At 46.5% G+C, this 15,145-nt stretch overlaps 1 protein-coding gene across 5 annotated transcripts in view; it reads left to right on the forward strand.

Annotated features, from left to right (window-relative positions):
• The window catches only part of LOC106743733 (neurexin-1), a 305,519-nt gene that overhangs the window by 231,819 nt on the left and 58,555 nt on the right, over window positions 1–15,145 (forward strand). For all 5 annotated transcript variants that reach the window (XM_014617872.1, XM_014617873.1, XM_014617874.1 and 2 more), the window contains one exon: window positions 4,482–4,590. In XM_014617872.1, coding sequence (XP_014473358.1) covers window positions 4,482–4,590 — 109 coding nt within the window. The remainder of the gene's footprint in view (window positions 1–4,481; window positions 4,591–15,145) is intronic.

Consider the following 15,145-nt stretch of genomic DNA (forward strand, 5'->3'; position numbering starts at 1 on the left):
GTTCCAATTCTTACGTCAGATTCTTCATCCGACTCGACTTTAACTTTATCTGACTTGATTGCGCAAAAGGAAATTTACATAATCCTGAAACTCGGTTCCCTTTATGTAAGTAGGTACCAGTACAGCCAAATTTTACTTAATTTTACTTAAGTATAATCAATGCAGTTTCTGTTTGGTGAATTTTTCTTCTATTCTCGTATTTCGAAGATATTCAAAGTGATAATAATTATTACTGTAGCTTCAAAGTTTCGACGGAGAACCGTTTTCTCCCAATTTTTCCGCTAATATTTTTTAGTTTCTTACTCTCTTTACGGAAAAAATGACGAACATGTGTGAATTTTCACAGATAGATTTTGGTGTTGAATTTCTCCCTGGGATGGAAACCGAAGAAACTCGCGAGAAAATAAGGAGGGAACGATTTTTTTTCCGAAACTTTCAAACTATAATTATCACATCGCTCTATCATATTATAACATATTATACATACGAATTAAAATATTTCTATTATTAATATTCAGTTACATCAGTATTTATTATATTTTATTTGAGCAAAATTAAAAGTAAAATTCTAGTGTATACCTGCACTAGTTGATTATTCAGATTCTTTGTTGAGTAATCGATAAAACTTAATTTTACGCAATAATGTAAGTTAAAATGAGCGTACTTATATGCCTCGTAGCGTAAGCAAAATTCTCATCTCGACGCTGATTAGGCGCTACCGAACGGCAATGCAATCACCGCGAGTAGAATCAGCCACGGAATAACGTATCGCGCGCGCGCACGCGCGCGGCACTATTACCTCAGATATTAAAGTCTTAGATATCACGAGCCGAATTAACAGTCTTGAGCCGAAGTCATTTGGAAGTCTTGTACGCGCGAATAAGGAACCGCATGCATACGTACACGTGCGCGCGTCGTAAACGCGCGCGCAGCGTACAAGGCGTATGGGCTCGCGCGGTAATTTACGGTAATGTTTCAATCTCTGTACCTACACGGATTCGTTAATTGGACGGAATAATTGATACGATAATGCGGCGCTCGACGATTAGTCTACGGAAAACCGGATTTCCACCGCGGAGTTTCTCCCACGAAGTTTGCGAACGCCGACGAAGATTTCAATCGCGCCCGCGCGCTTGCTGATTACGCCGAGCACCTCCGCCCCCTCCGAGTTCCGAGATTATTCCGCGATTCTTAATAATTCCTCGTTAATTTGTCAATCCAGCGGGACCCACTCCGTGAACGGGGAGAAATGAATCTTCGATCGTGGCGACTTTGCAACGATCGATTCGCAAAAATATCGCGCCGACTCTGCGGTAAGTTAGCGCTTTAATAGCCGAATGTTGTTTGATCGTTGTTGATTTAATCACCGGAAGATTATTACGTTATTCTATTTATCCGTCGGTTTCAGTTACCACGCTCGGCTTTTGTTGGGTTTAGCCGCGATCAAACGGATTAAAATCCAAACAGGCGCTGCTTCCAGTTCTCTCTCTCTCTCTCTCTCTCTCTCTCATTTAATATATTAAAACGGTTATTTAATAATAAGCTATTATAAACGGTTGTACTAATAGCGGTATCGCCTGTCTTATAAAGACTCCAAAGTCGGTTTTACTTTAATGATTTTAACGATTTTACATCATTAGCAAGAAGTCGCGATCTTCTACGCTTCGTTGTAATTATTTTCACGCACTGTGAGAAAGAAATGATTAATTACAGTAGAATTATAGTTATTTTCGGCGTTAACCAAATTTTTTATTCTTTTTAACAAAAAAGTATAACAGCAATATTCATATAAGGTTGTTATCTTTAATACTAGAGTAGCGTTTATTACAAAAATAATTTCATTGATTTGATCGCTTTGCTATCGCAATTACAGTCACAAATACCGGACGCTTTTCGCTCAGTACGCATTCGCGTTTATTGTCTGATAAGAAAAATTTTTGATATTGGTAACTATAATCACAAGTGAAAGAATTATAGTCGGGAGAACCACTCGTCTAGTAATTGTTATTATAACGTCAATGATAATAATTTTACATGCGTACACTGAAAGAAAAAAGCGCTACATTCACATAATACATATTTAATCCAAGTGAAAATCATTACTCCGATAATCCTCAGCATAATGTTTACTTGAATATAGCACTTTTTCTCCCAATGTATCGCTAACTACTATTGTTTAGGTTAATACCAGAAGAAGATATAATTGGGAGGCCCCGATGAGAACTCGAATTTTCGCGAGATTTTTCTCAGCCTTCACTCTCGTCGACTTGTTCGAGATCACGCCGGCGTATTCGCACGCATACAATTTTTTTTGCGACCGTTTCCTCGGACACCCGACATCGGAGATGGCTCTTCCGCCTCTCTTTCTTCCTTTTTCTCGCTGTTATCGCGGCATCGCGATGCGCCTTTCCTATCTCGGCCACGACAATCGAACTCGTTACCGTTCGGTTTTATTACACGTGTCTGCCCGCTCGTGTTTACACGCCGGGCAACAACGACGTCGCGAGGGCCAACGACCCGATTAAAAAGTGCGATAGAATTTTCACGCAACAGCGTGGCCCAATAATCGATTTCCCGCTGGTGTATCATGCTCAACTCGATAACGTATACACATACACACACGTGCACAAATGCGCGCGTCGGCGAGCCATACGACCTGGGGTAGCGCGAAACCCACTTCCGCGTCCCCGATTGCCTCGTCCCGATAAAGAGCCCGTCGATCGGGCACTCGAGATCGCGACAAAACGTCGCTAATTGCCCCATCTACTCGCAGAGATGACCAATCCTCGTCGTCCTCCTATCGTCGTCGTCGTTGTTGTCTCACCGTTCCCCCGATTGCTCGCGCGCGTTTAGAACTTTCATTTTAAATCGTCCCTTCGTGCGCTCTTCACGTCCCTCATCCTGCGTATCTTGTAAAGAGAAAGCGAGGGGAGAGGGAAAATTAATAATCCGTTTTTGTACTCGCGAAAGCTATTTTTTTAATAAGCTCCTTTTCAGCGGCGAGCGACAGTCTCGCTTGCGCAGACATTGCAAGCGTTTAAATTCGCGCAGTGTTATAAATGGCTCGATTTGGATTCCAATTCGGAAAGGCCGAGGAAGGAACACGAGAGAGCCGATTCGGCAAAAACACCGTAATGTGCAATTTATCAGGCCAATTTACCAAGTATCGCATTTCGTTCGAACCGCAGACACTTTGATGAAGTTAAAGCTGATTTTCCCCCTCCGATGAAAATTCAATGGCGGGCCTCTCTTTTTTTCCCTCCTCTCTCTCTCTCTCTCTCTCTCTCAGTCTCGTTTTCCTTTTTCCCCTCTTTTTTTTTTTAAATTTCAGTTTCAAGCATGGAATGAGCGCGTCCCCTCGCGCACGGTCGATACAAAATTAAACGGCCTCGTTCGGCGCTCGCAATAATAATGTTGAATGGCAATAGCAAACGACGCATAGATGACGGTGGATGACAAACGCGCGTCAGGTATCACGCGACGCATGATATCGTATGTTGCAATGGGGACCGTGCCAGATAGTGACGAGTTGCTTGGATTTATGGGGCTCGGTCAAATGACAGGCGTCTCATAGAGGTGGTTTATCGATAGCGTTAAACCCATCGCGACGCGATGACGTTGTTGCTGCGAAATACGATAAAAATTGCCGGCGCGAGTATATCGACCGGCTCCGTTTTGGAAGGAACGTTTGATAAATCGGAGAAAAAAGAGGAGTAGAATGTAGAACGATCTTGACTAGCTGTAATATTTACTCGATCCGAGTAAAATGTTTTTCAAGTGAAATGTAAATTATCCAAACAAGTTGTATTTATGTGATCCAAGTAAAACTTCCAAGATATTCGAAGTGATAACAGTCATTACCTTATCTTGTGCTCAACAAATGTATTATAAATGAACCTATCGGAGCGAATCGCGATTGCCAATGCGCAATTCATTAAATCCCCTCGACGGGGTAACGTCAAAGCGAATGTGTGTGCGATTTCTCTACGCCGAAGTGCTCAGTGGTCATATTTCATGTTCGCTTCGATCGTTCCGTCTCTGCCATTACCCTTAATTTTCATTCGAATGCCTTCACGATCTGACAAATAAAACCGATATTGTGAAAACCATTGCCCCGGCCAAGAATCAGAACGCTGCATCGGTTTTGCTTGTTTACTAATAATTAAAGGGAGAAGAGAGGGAAGAGAGAAGGAGTGAGGTTCGAATTAAAATTAACGGGAATAAAAGGTCGACGAGGCGATGGGAGCGGAAGCGAAATACGATCGAGCGCTTCGTTGTAGAAAAATCGTGTAAAAATGAAACACTCGCTTTGACGACACCCTCTCGGGAAGAATTGAAGAGTCGCGCGTTAACGTCCACGCTTCGGCTCTGTCCTACTTATCGCAGACCCGTAAAGTCCCGATAATTATAACAATTCAATTATCGCATTTTCATCGAGAGCTCGTTGTTATCAACTTGTAATTTATCTCTCGCGCTTACAGATATTGGTAGCTGGGCAAGGTCTCAACGATGACATGTGGCACACGCTGAGGTTCTCCAGACGCTCCAACTCGCTGAAATTCCAGGTCGACGACGAGGCAGCGGTGCGAGGTGCGTAACGTCCGAAACGTCCGGATATTATTATTGCGCGTCGTTCCTTCGTGCGGCTGAATTTATATTAATATTTACGGGGCTTTGTAAGGGCCGGTTAAATGTGAAATGTGATAAAGTGTCGGGAAATGGAAAGGAAAGCCGGTTAATTTAAACGGCAGACGCGAACTGCATTATTAACGCGCCGCACGCGGAACGAGATGCCGTTGGGCGTGCAAAGTGCGGCAAATTGTGTGTCGGTACCAGATGCAAAACAGTTGATTGGTTTGGTGCGGCGACGGTGCGAGCGGCGTCATCGATCGCAAGGTGCAAGGGACAGCGGGAAGAAAAAGACAATTCTATTTCAGCCCGCGTTTTGACGGTAGACAGAGAATTCAAAAGCGCATTTCGTCTCGCCGTTGTACCCGCCGTCGCGCCAATGCAAAAAGCAATCGCTCTGTCGGAGGTAGAAAGAGAGGGGGGAGAGGGGAGCAAACGCGAAGTTATGCCGGATAATTGGCCGAGGACAATTCCCAGACAATTGTCGATTGCACGTAACTTGTGTTCGTCACTTTATCTTGATTTTCTGTAGTTCCGCCTGACGGCGATGATGAGTCGAAGTGCGCGGCTCGTTAAATATTTCCGAGAAGATCACGTCACAATATGAGTATATTTTCTCTACGTTTTCTTTTTTTACGCCTTTATATCCGTCACTCTTGCAGGTTCTAATTCAAATCCCAACCTCTCCTTCCTCTTCTCCGCGATTATCGGTAAATCGAGTAAAATGAAAGTGTCGCGGCGAATCGATGCTGCGACTCCCGCCCGAGGCGATATTTCTCAAAATATCAGTTTCACTGTCAAGGTATTTGCATTAAAATTCAATTGCGCGGCTCAGTTGCCCGCTCGCGATCCTTTATCCTTGTTAATTTTCAATTCAAGCCCGTGCAATGAAATGCACCCGTCTCTCTCTCGATACTCTCGGATTCCCGAGCCGCTCCTTCGCTTCTCGGCTCGTTATGCGCCCGGTTTCTCACATCCGTTATACATCCCATGTAATTCCTCGGTAAACAGCCCGTAATAGAATTTCATAAAATGTACATGTGACCGCAAGCGCGGTAGCGATAAATCTATTAAGCGACGCTTGCGTAGCGCACACTCAAAGTATCGACACGAGGCACCTTTGCTTTTACCGTAATCAATATACCGTTTTTCGTCGCGCGCCCGCTAAAGCTGTTACACGCGGGCGGTAAGATCGTCCCGTAATTAAAGCCGAATTTGGCGCCGGCAGCAAAGGACGCCCCGAGAAAATTCAATCGAGATCTCCTATGCTATTTTTCCCGACGCTAAATCCGTGTTTTCCTCTCTTCCTCTCTTCCTGTCTCTTTTTCCCTACCGGGCCCGTCGTCTGATTGATTTCGAGGCATTTATTTTCAGTCTGCAGTTGATTGTAGTTTTATATTTTCGCAGAGAGCTCGTATCGAGTCGGAACGTTAAATAAATTCTACCGGCCGATCGGATATACGTGGCCCATTTAGCCGCCAAACGTCGTATCATTTATTTGTTACACGCCGCGCCCGTCGCGCCCTCTGTCTTATTTATTGAAACTTTTATGTACGGTTTATTGACATTTATTACGCGGCATAGCCATGACAATTTACTTTGAAATATGAAACAAATGCCCGGCGGCGGAGCGCGGCGAATTGTTTATTCGAGATACGTTTTTGACCCGTGCTTCTCACCACCCACGCGCTTTTGCCACGCAGACCGCGCTTTTGTTTAATGTCTCCGCTTTAGAACAAATATCCTTCTCTTTGGCCGCTGTCGAGGGTATTTACTTCGCTTTTAATCATGTAGAAGAAAAGAGAAATATCCAACGGGACGAGAAGGTGGGGGATGAAAGGTACAATCGAGACGATTCCCCGTCGAAAATGTGTAAGAGTCGGGCGCAACCGTTGCTTCGTCGGGCTGTAAATATGTTAGCGACGCGGACTGTAAAAATAACTTTTTCAGTGAAATCTCACACGGTTGCGTTACACAAGTTTTTTCCGGAGGGAGAAATTCTCTAACTCCTCTTATCCCCTTCCTCTTCCCCCTCCTCCTCCGTGACGTCTTTCGATGCGGGCACTTTGCACGTTACATCGATTGCGCCGGTTCGAATAAGGATCCTTATGCATCGCATGCATGTGCACGTTCGAACTTCTGGCCACAAGGCGAGAGAGCCCACGCGAGGGAGCAATATCGTATTTCAAAATCCCTATTTAGCATAAATATCTGACGGTGGCCGCGAAATTCCGCGCCAGTCGGAGAGCCGGACGAGAAAGAAGTCGAGAAATATACATATATATATATATATATGTGTGTGTGTGTGTGTGTGTGTAAAGATATATATAGAGAGGGGAAGAGAAAGAGAGAGAGAAAAGAGACATGCGATAATACAGAATGCAAGAACGACGCGAACGTGGACGTGGAGAGAATCGCGTCCGGCGCGTCCCGGCCTGTCCCTTCGTGGACGCGATGCCGTGCACTTATCGCATGATTAATCGCGGACACTCGTCTCTAACGATCGTACTCGTAATTCTATTTAATTTCCATTATTATTCTTCTCGGCAGAGAAGGCAGGGGTGGCGTTAAAAACGCCCCCGATAATTATCCTCGAGTCGCCGCCGCCCTCGGAATCGGTATTTCCGATCATCCGCGCAAGAGCTCCTCTCGTAGAAAATAAGAAGTCGGGCACCCGAACATTTCCCAAGAGTCATTATCCGGCGCCGCGCGGAAAGATAAGCAAACAACGATAGATGGGAATGCCGATCCTAATTATCTCGTGGCAAAGTTATAGCGTCCTCGAAATTGGAAAACGAGAATATTCGCGAGAGTCGAGTATGTGTGTGTGTGTGCGCGAACGTATTCGATGGGATAGCGGAGAGTACACAGATGGAAAGCATGAAGAAGAGAGAGAGAGAGAGAAAGTAAATGAGAAGAGCTAGAGGTGGTTAGAGCGAGAGAGATAAAGAAAGAGAAAAGGAGACGGGAAAATAGAGCGAGAGAGATAGAAAAAGAGAGAAGGAAGTGGGAGGACAAAGCAAGATAGATAGAGAAAAAAAGAAGGAAGCAAGAGGATAGAGCGAGAGAGCGAGAAAGAGAGAGAGAGAGAGAGAAAGAGAGAGGAAGGGTAAGGATTAACTGCACCGCACGACCAAATTGCCCCGGGCGTATAAATACAGGTGTACACGCGAGGGTAGATTCGCCATGGAGAATTCCCTTCCGATAATCAATTTCCACATCCAGATTTATCAGTCGCTGAATTCACCGCGGCGGATCATTCGGTCTACCAAGATTTATTGCGCGAGCATCGTAGGACACGCGGCCCTCGCACGTGGAGAGGCACGAGAGACACGCGGAAAACAATCTCTCGCCTCCTCTCGATCATCGTGGCCGCGGTGTGTATCGTGCCCGGTGTTGTCCGTGTTGTTATTTGTTATCGAAGCGACGAGTCGTAGAAATCGCCGGAACGATCGTTTCGCGGCTAAATCGCCCCGTGCTTTTTCGGCCGTTGTTAACGACGAACGGTCGAACGAATCGTCCGACCGGAACCCAGGGTTCTACAGGCTGCTTCATATTCAAGCTTTCCTCGAAAAAATCACCCTCGCAGATTCCTTCATTTTCGTCTATGCGTTACATCTCAAGTGAATTCAAACGTAGTGATTTTTTACGTGATTTCATTCTTTTTATTTTGAATCGAGGGTTAACTTTTATTTTTAATTCGAGCGACTTTGACTGGCAGAAACGTCGAGTCACATGACGAAATTGTATCATCGCTGCTGATTGTTGCGATGTCGGTTGCGATTTTAACGCGATTTGAGAAATTGTGACCCGAGGAGTTGTTACGTAGTGAACAATTTTGTAGTAAAAACGGTATTGTGATGAAAGTACGCAAATATAGCGTTAAATCGCGCACGTTGATGTGGTGTATGTGTTCATTTAACATTATATTTAGATTTATGCACTTTATAACACATCCCCCATAGTAAAATAACACACAATTTTAGTGGACCATTTTTAACACAATGCTTTTTTTTAGGACAATGCTTTTTTTTAAGGACAATTCGCACAAATGTGCGAAACGAGTCATCGCACGACGCGAATCTGAATAATTAATGAAAATCGCCGGAAAAGTTTTGCAAGATCGACGACGCGGGTGTGCGAAATTAAAAATTTTCCCGGCAATTTTTCACGGCAAGTTTCGAGTACCCACTTCACCGTCGCGCTCGCCGCCGCGCAAGTTGTGTAAATGGGGCCAATGGCGAATTAGAAACTGCACGGTGGTCTGTGTTGCAAAATACAACGAGTTTCAGGGAGCTAAAAACTTGAGACGTATGCTACGACTTACGACGAGTTCTACATCTCGGCACTTTAAATTATCGATTGAGAGAAAGAAAGCCATGTTACGAGGAGAGAAACTTGGAATGATCGATGTTGCGCCAATGCGACGTCCGAATACGCAGATTTCACAAATATTGATAATTAATATTGATAAATATTGATATATTACTTTGCACACGAGTCCTCAAGGTTTCTTAACACGTCCTGGACCAATTTTACATAATTCGTCCGCCGTGTGGTCGTTATTACATTTGTTAACCTTCTGTTGACACACCTATTTCTTGCTGCTTAATTTGACACACTGGGTCTGGCAGAGCTAGAAATTTCTCTGACGTGTCTTTTCTTAGACATCTATCAATGTAATTGTCTACAAAGTACGCAGATACTGTTTGATTACGACAGTGCAAAAGGTAAATTTGAAAAATCCGTCGCGATCGTATTATTTTTAAGACAGATAATAGATCATCAAACTGTTTTGCACAGTTTCGCGTGAGAAGAAGTGAGGTGGCCTGTGGAGACAGTAATCGAGTAAACCTCGGCGGCGGACGTGTCGAACAACGGCGGATCCGGATTACAACGACGTCGATAAACAGTTGTGAAATCGCACGGTTTCATCCCCGGGATCACTCTCAATTGTCTCGCGCGACTTCGATTCCGACGGAGCTTAAAACTTCCGCTCCCTTCGTCCGCGCGCGCGCGCGGGGAAGAGCACACCGCCGGATAAATTACAAGTTTCCCGCGGGTGCCCTCGGCTGCAATCACGAATTCAAAATGCGCCGCGCGGCCCGTCCGCTTTTGCATTCCGCCGGCGACTCTTCGGATCGGGACGCTCTTATGAATGCTAATCGAAGATTTTCCAAGGCTGCGGTCGTTATTGCGCCACGTCGGCGTGTGTCAGCCGCCGGAAAATATCAACGGGCCGGAATTTCAGGTTTGCGGAACCGCGAGGACCATCATCGCCGACGATGCTTTAACTGGCGAGGCCGAGGGATGTGCCGGACGTGGGCGATAAAACGCTTCCACCGTAACGATTCGGCGATAAAGTGTGGCGGATAAAGCGTATAACGTGACTTTATACGGTGAAAGAGACACTTTATCGGCGAGCGCAAACTGTGTAGCAACCTTCTGGGAATCTAATCTGTCTAAACACGATACTTTTAATATCGCTGCGCCTTCCCGCTGCTGCACTCGCCGTGAATCGGCGTTAGCGAGTACCTCGGGTAGAACAGAAAATAACGATGACGTGAAAATGACGAGAAAATGACTAATAACTCACTCTTCGATCATGATTCGATACGCGCGATTTTCATGTCATTCGGATGTCATTTTGACGTTATCGTGACTTTCTGTTCTACTTGGGAAACACGTTACTTGGAAAACGCTCGCGACATCGTTACCGTTACAAATTACTTGCCTTCAGCAATTACCCTAGCAGAGATTGAACCTCGTAGGTGTCCAGCCGCGAGGTAGTAAGTTTGTGCCTAACGACACTAGCAAGTAATGTAACGCTCGTTTCTCTTAGTTAGCTAGATAATGACTAGATAAATGAGTTAGCTGATGGTTAAACGAAAGAAATTATAATTACGAGGTGAAAAATCATAACTAGTTGCCCGGCAGTAATGTAACGCTTTTGCCTTTTTAAAGTCTTTATGGAACAACGTACGTTCTGTTTCGATGTGTTATCTTATTTTTAAATACTAATGGCGGATATATCGGTAGGTGGATCGTATATTTTCGAATAAATAGTGCTATCTCTGCTCTATCATATTTGATATATAATAGCTAGATAACGATTAGATTACACAGCCGATTCTACATTTCAGTGAATAATCAGTCAGTGACGAATTAGCTAGCTTCAATTTAGCCTGCACCAGCTAGCCGCTAGCTTTCGATTCAGCCCGAGTATATTTCTATTTGGGTATTTGATACGTAACATCATGGTAATAATGTTACTTTTTTCTTTCTCAATATCAGTATCGGTAACATGATTCAGGGTAACGATAACGCTCACGAGTTGTTCTTCCAAATTGAGTAACGATAACACAGTTGCATTTAGGACAACAAATAACTTTTCCGATAAGTAGCAAGCAACGGTGGCGAGCTACTTTAAGAAAGGCAACTCTCCCAACTCGTGTGACGTGAGAGGAGCCACAGAGGGGAGGATTCGAGCTGGAGGAAAAAAATCCCGCGAGCCGGAAGCGGTGTCTCTCGAACGGGAAGATCGGTTCGCTCAAAAGCCGCGCGATAACTGAAACATCCGCTCGTCGATATCGAATATTTTTCCGGGAGCCGACTTCGAATTCCGCATCTGGCGAATCCCCGGAGACGAAGGACGGCGTCCGCCGATGAGCGAGGGCGTCTGGGACGGTCTGTAAGATGAAACGCGAGGAGGGACGCTCGCGGCGCTGAGGGTCTTCGGTTCCGCGCGCGTAAGAGTGTATTTTTCTGCTCCCCGAGAGCAGCCGCCGGAATGATCAATACTCGGAGAAGTATCTCGCGTACCCACCCGGAGATTCCTCCCGCTCGCCGGCGCAAGAATTCCCTTCCGATCGCGGGGCGGCGGAGAGAAGGTTCCCGAGACCCGTCGATTTTTCTCTGTTTACGCCGATTCGCCGGCCGTATTATTTACGAGGCCGGGGCTAGATACGAGCCGGGTGCCATCGATTCCCCGGCATCCAACGGACGGATTACAAATCGCGGCCATGCAAATGCGCTTTTTATCGAGCCGACTCCTCGAAATGCACTTCACGCCGCCGCCGCGCCGCGGGGAAAGTGCATCCGGAATCGGCGATGGGGTCGACGTCTGCAGCATCCGCGGGCACTTCGCCGCAAAGCGGTATTTCAAGTATAAAGTAAATTACACCGCCACCCCCCGCCCCCGCAATCCCATCAGCGGCAAATACTTCGCTGAAATTCCCCCGATGCCCTGTACCCCTTCCCCGCGCGAATTCACCAAACAGTGGACGATAGACAAGGGTGGGGAGAATTCGCCGATACGTCGAAAAACATCGGTCGCCGCGATATGTACACTCCGCAACAATGAATCGTTCGGTCTGCGGCCGGGAGGGACGCTCTCCGCTCTCTTCCTCCGCCCCCCCCCCACAGCTGTTTTCAAATTATTTCTGCCGGAGGAAAAATCACTTCGTACTCAGAGTTTTTTTTCTTTATCAGCAATCACTCGACTCTATTTGAGAAACTTTCGTCAAATTTTAACAAGTAATCTACGTATTTCTATTATTTTCCCCTTATTTACGCACGTTTACTTTCATCATCTCCAACGGCTTATTTTCTACATAAATATATTTCTACGTTTCATCGAACAACTGTAGGGTATCTTTATAACGAAAACATTATTATAATATATCGTGTGTATTTCTTTACATTAAATATTATGAGAAAATATTTTACCGTAGCGGGAAGAAAGAGAAGAGTGAGAAACGGAAACTCGGTTACCTCTGTTTTCGTATTATTGTTTATTATTACCGATCTTATCGGTCCGTACGCCGGTTAAGGTGAGACGCGCGACCTGCCGCTAACTGACAAGGAACGGTGCTTGGGGAGGGTAAGGAGGGAGGGATCATCCCTCTCGCATCGCTTACTAAGCGATTCATTATTGCGAAGTGTTCTTCAATATCAGCATCGCTCCTCGGAGACGTCGTCGTTCGTTGCCCGGCCGATCTTTTTTTATTCGATATCTGAATGTGCGAGCGCGCCGGACGCACAGACACACGCGTGGACAATCAGAAGCAGACACTCATTATAAGTTTGGCGTAAGTTGTCGCGACGAGAGCTTATCGCAGGACCCCTCGGGGTGAGGGGGTAATCGTGACTTCGCGGGATAATCGACTCGGGGAGGATCGCGCGCGCGCGACACGCCCGCCGCGTATTCGCGCCGCGTATCGCTCTCAAAAGCGTCCATTTGGCGAATGTTTAAGATATTTATGACGTCTAGTGTGCGCATCGCGCCCGCCCTACTACCCTTCCGTCCTCCCTTCCTCGCCCTTCCGTTCGCTCACCCCATTTCTGTCCACGAAAAGCCGATCGCCCTGCACCGGGAGGCATAAAGTTTCGATGTATTGCGCGCAATCGCTTGTAAACCTCACCTATAATACACGCCTATCTATCTAGGACGAGCCAATGCCTATAACCGATAACCGATACGACGCGCGCACGCGTGTCGGTGTACGTTCGTACGAGTGCGTTGCGATGTGTGCGAGTGGGAGTTAGCGCGCGTGTGTGTGTGTGTGCCTGCTTGTTTGCGCGCTACACACGTGTGCGCGCGTGTCGAGTGCAGCAATCGCTGCATCCGGCTGTGCGCTTTACTTTATTGGCTTTGCATTCGCGCGCATTTACTCTGTGAATAATAACCGCTACTGTAATTGCGATCGACAGATACCGCTGTTTTAACGTCCCTTTGTGTGCGCGCGCCCTCGATCGGTTTTATTAAAGCTCAGACGCGGAACGCCGCGTGCCCGTTCGACGGTCGGGCACGCGTTAAAAATTGATTCTCGCGAGTGACGCGAGATCGGCGAATATCAGCGGCCGGGGAGCGGGAATTTTCGGAGCGATCGTTCTCCCTTTCGGAAATTCTCACTCGACGCGCCGTATCTCGACGTGAATTCAGTCGCTGAATGTCAAACTGTCGATATATACGCAGATCGCCGCCGGCCAGGATGAATTCGTTCATCGCGCATTGCCGATCGTTCGGCGTCCCATAAAGGCGATGTAAGGATTAACGGTGTCCGTTTCGGCCGTCTCGAGCACCATTCGTGTCTTTCAGCCGTGTCAATCGAGTTACACGGGGAAGAGATCGTTTTCCCGTCGTGCAGCGGAACCATCGTCGCTACTCTGCGTTCATTCATTGCGACTGCGATGAAATTTAATTGCCCTAATCGAATTAGCGAATTGTACCGTGAGTAGAACGGAGACAGTTTTTTTGGCGGCGGAACGAAAAATTTTGCCGAGTGAATCAACGTGTTCTTAGGACGCGTTGATTTACTGTTGTAACAAAATAATGTCTTCCTAAATGTACTGATCTGTTCTTACAGAAAAACAATTCGTAGATCCCGCGAAATATATGCAGCGAACGGCAACTTGGTACTCTTAAAATACCATTTGGCTGTCCGCACGGTGACTGCGGCAGATTTTGCTACGCCACCAGATCATTTTTCTTTCGTGTATTAAATTATTCTAGATTATCCCGGCGAACCACATGAGTTGTCCGCAACGCGTCCGTTCGTTCCTCGTTATCGTTAAAAAAACCCGATAACCAGGTGACATTTGAAAAAAAAAAACGGATACTTCAATACTCGGGATACTTCGATACGCGCGGACGTCCAGTTGCACAAGTGCCCCGATAAGTGCGGTACCCCACCTGGCGTATAAACCGGATATAAAAAGCCGGGATTATGACGATAGCGCTAGTAAGAAGCCGTATACATGAGATATCTCGATGCGATGTTTTAAAAACTGGATTGTCGAGTTCGAGATTCCGAGTCGAGCAGAATGAGCGGATTATTGCCAGATAAGATAATCAATCGGCGGCGCGTCCATCGATCGAGGCGCGCGATACGATACGCTGACGCGAATCGGGCACGCATATATCCCGCTCGTATCTTATTAATATCGCTAATATGATCCGTACACGCTCTTGGCTTACCAATCAGCTCCGGCCTCTGTGTCGAGAGGGCACAAAATACAACCCGCGCCGGCAGTAGAGCCGCCACCCGTGAAACAGCCGCCCTCGCAAAGCTGTCCGCCGGATCACTCTATTAAACTGACGGCGAGTGCCGGCAATATTGAGTTAGGTGGCAATACCCTAAATTGCTGCAGTAGCCCTGTGCACGCGGCCTTTACTTCAGCGCACGTCGGTGCGATCGATCGCGCCGGGACAACGATAATTGCCGCGCGACGCGAGACGCGTGCGGCGCTCCCACCGTCGTCTTGAATTGCCCGATACAGTTCGAGCCCGAGAACTGCGCAAGATGAAAATTTCCCGAATATCGCGCGAGAAAAATGTATTAGCGTGAACGTTGTTAAAAGGATAAAAAACGAAGGAAGTATCACATCGAAATCATTTCTTTTCGAGTCGGGCGAGCTCGCTTTGGGGGGAGGGGATTATTTTTATTTCCGTAAATTTCTTGGAGTGAAATTTCACACGGGAAGCGGAGCGAGAAATAGATTCACTCTGATTCGA

The sequence above is a fragment of the Dinoponera quadriceps genome, unplaced genomic scaffold, assembly GCF_001313825.1.
Source record: "Dinoponera quadriceps isolate SergipeBrazil2010 unplaced genomic scaffold, ASM131382v1 scaffold690, whole genome shotgun sequence".
Classification (NCBI taxonomy): domain Eukaryota; kingdom Metazoa; phylum Arthropoda; class Insecta; order Hymenoptera; family Formicidae; genus Dinoponera; species Dinoponera quadriceps.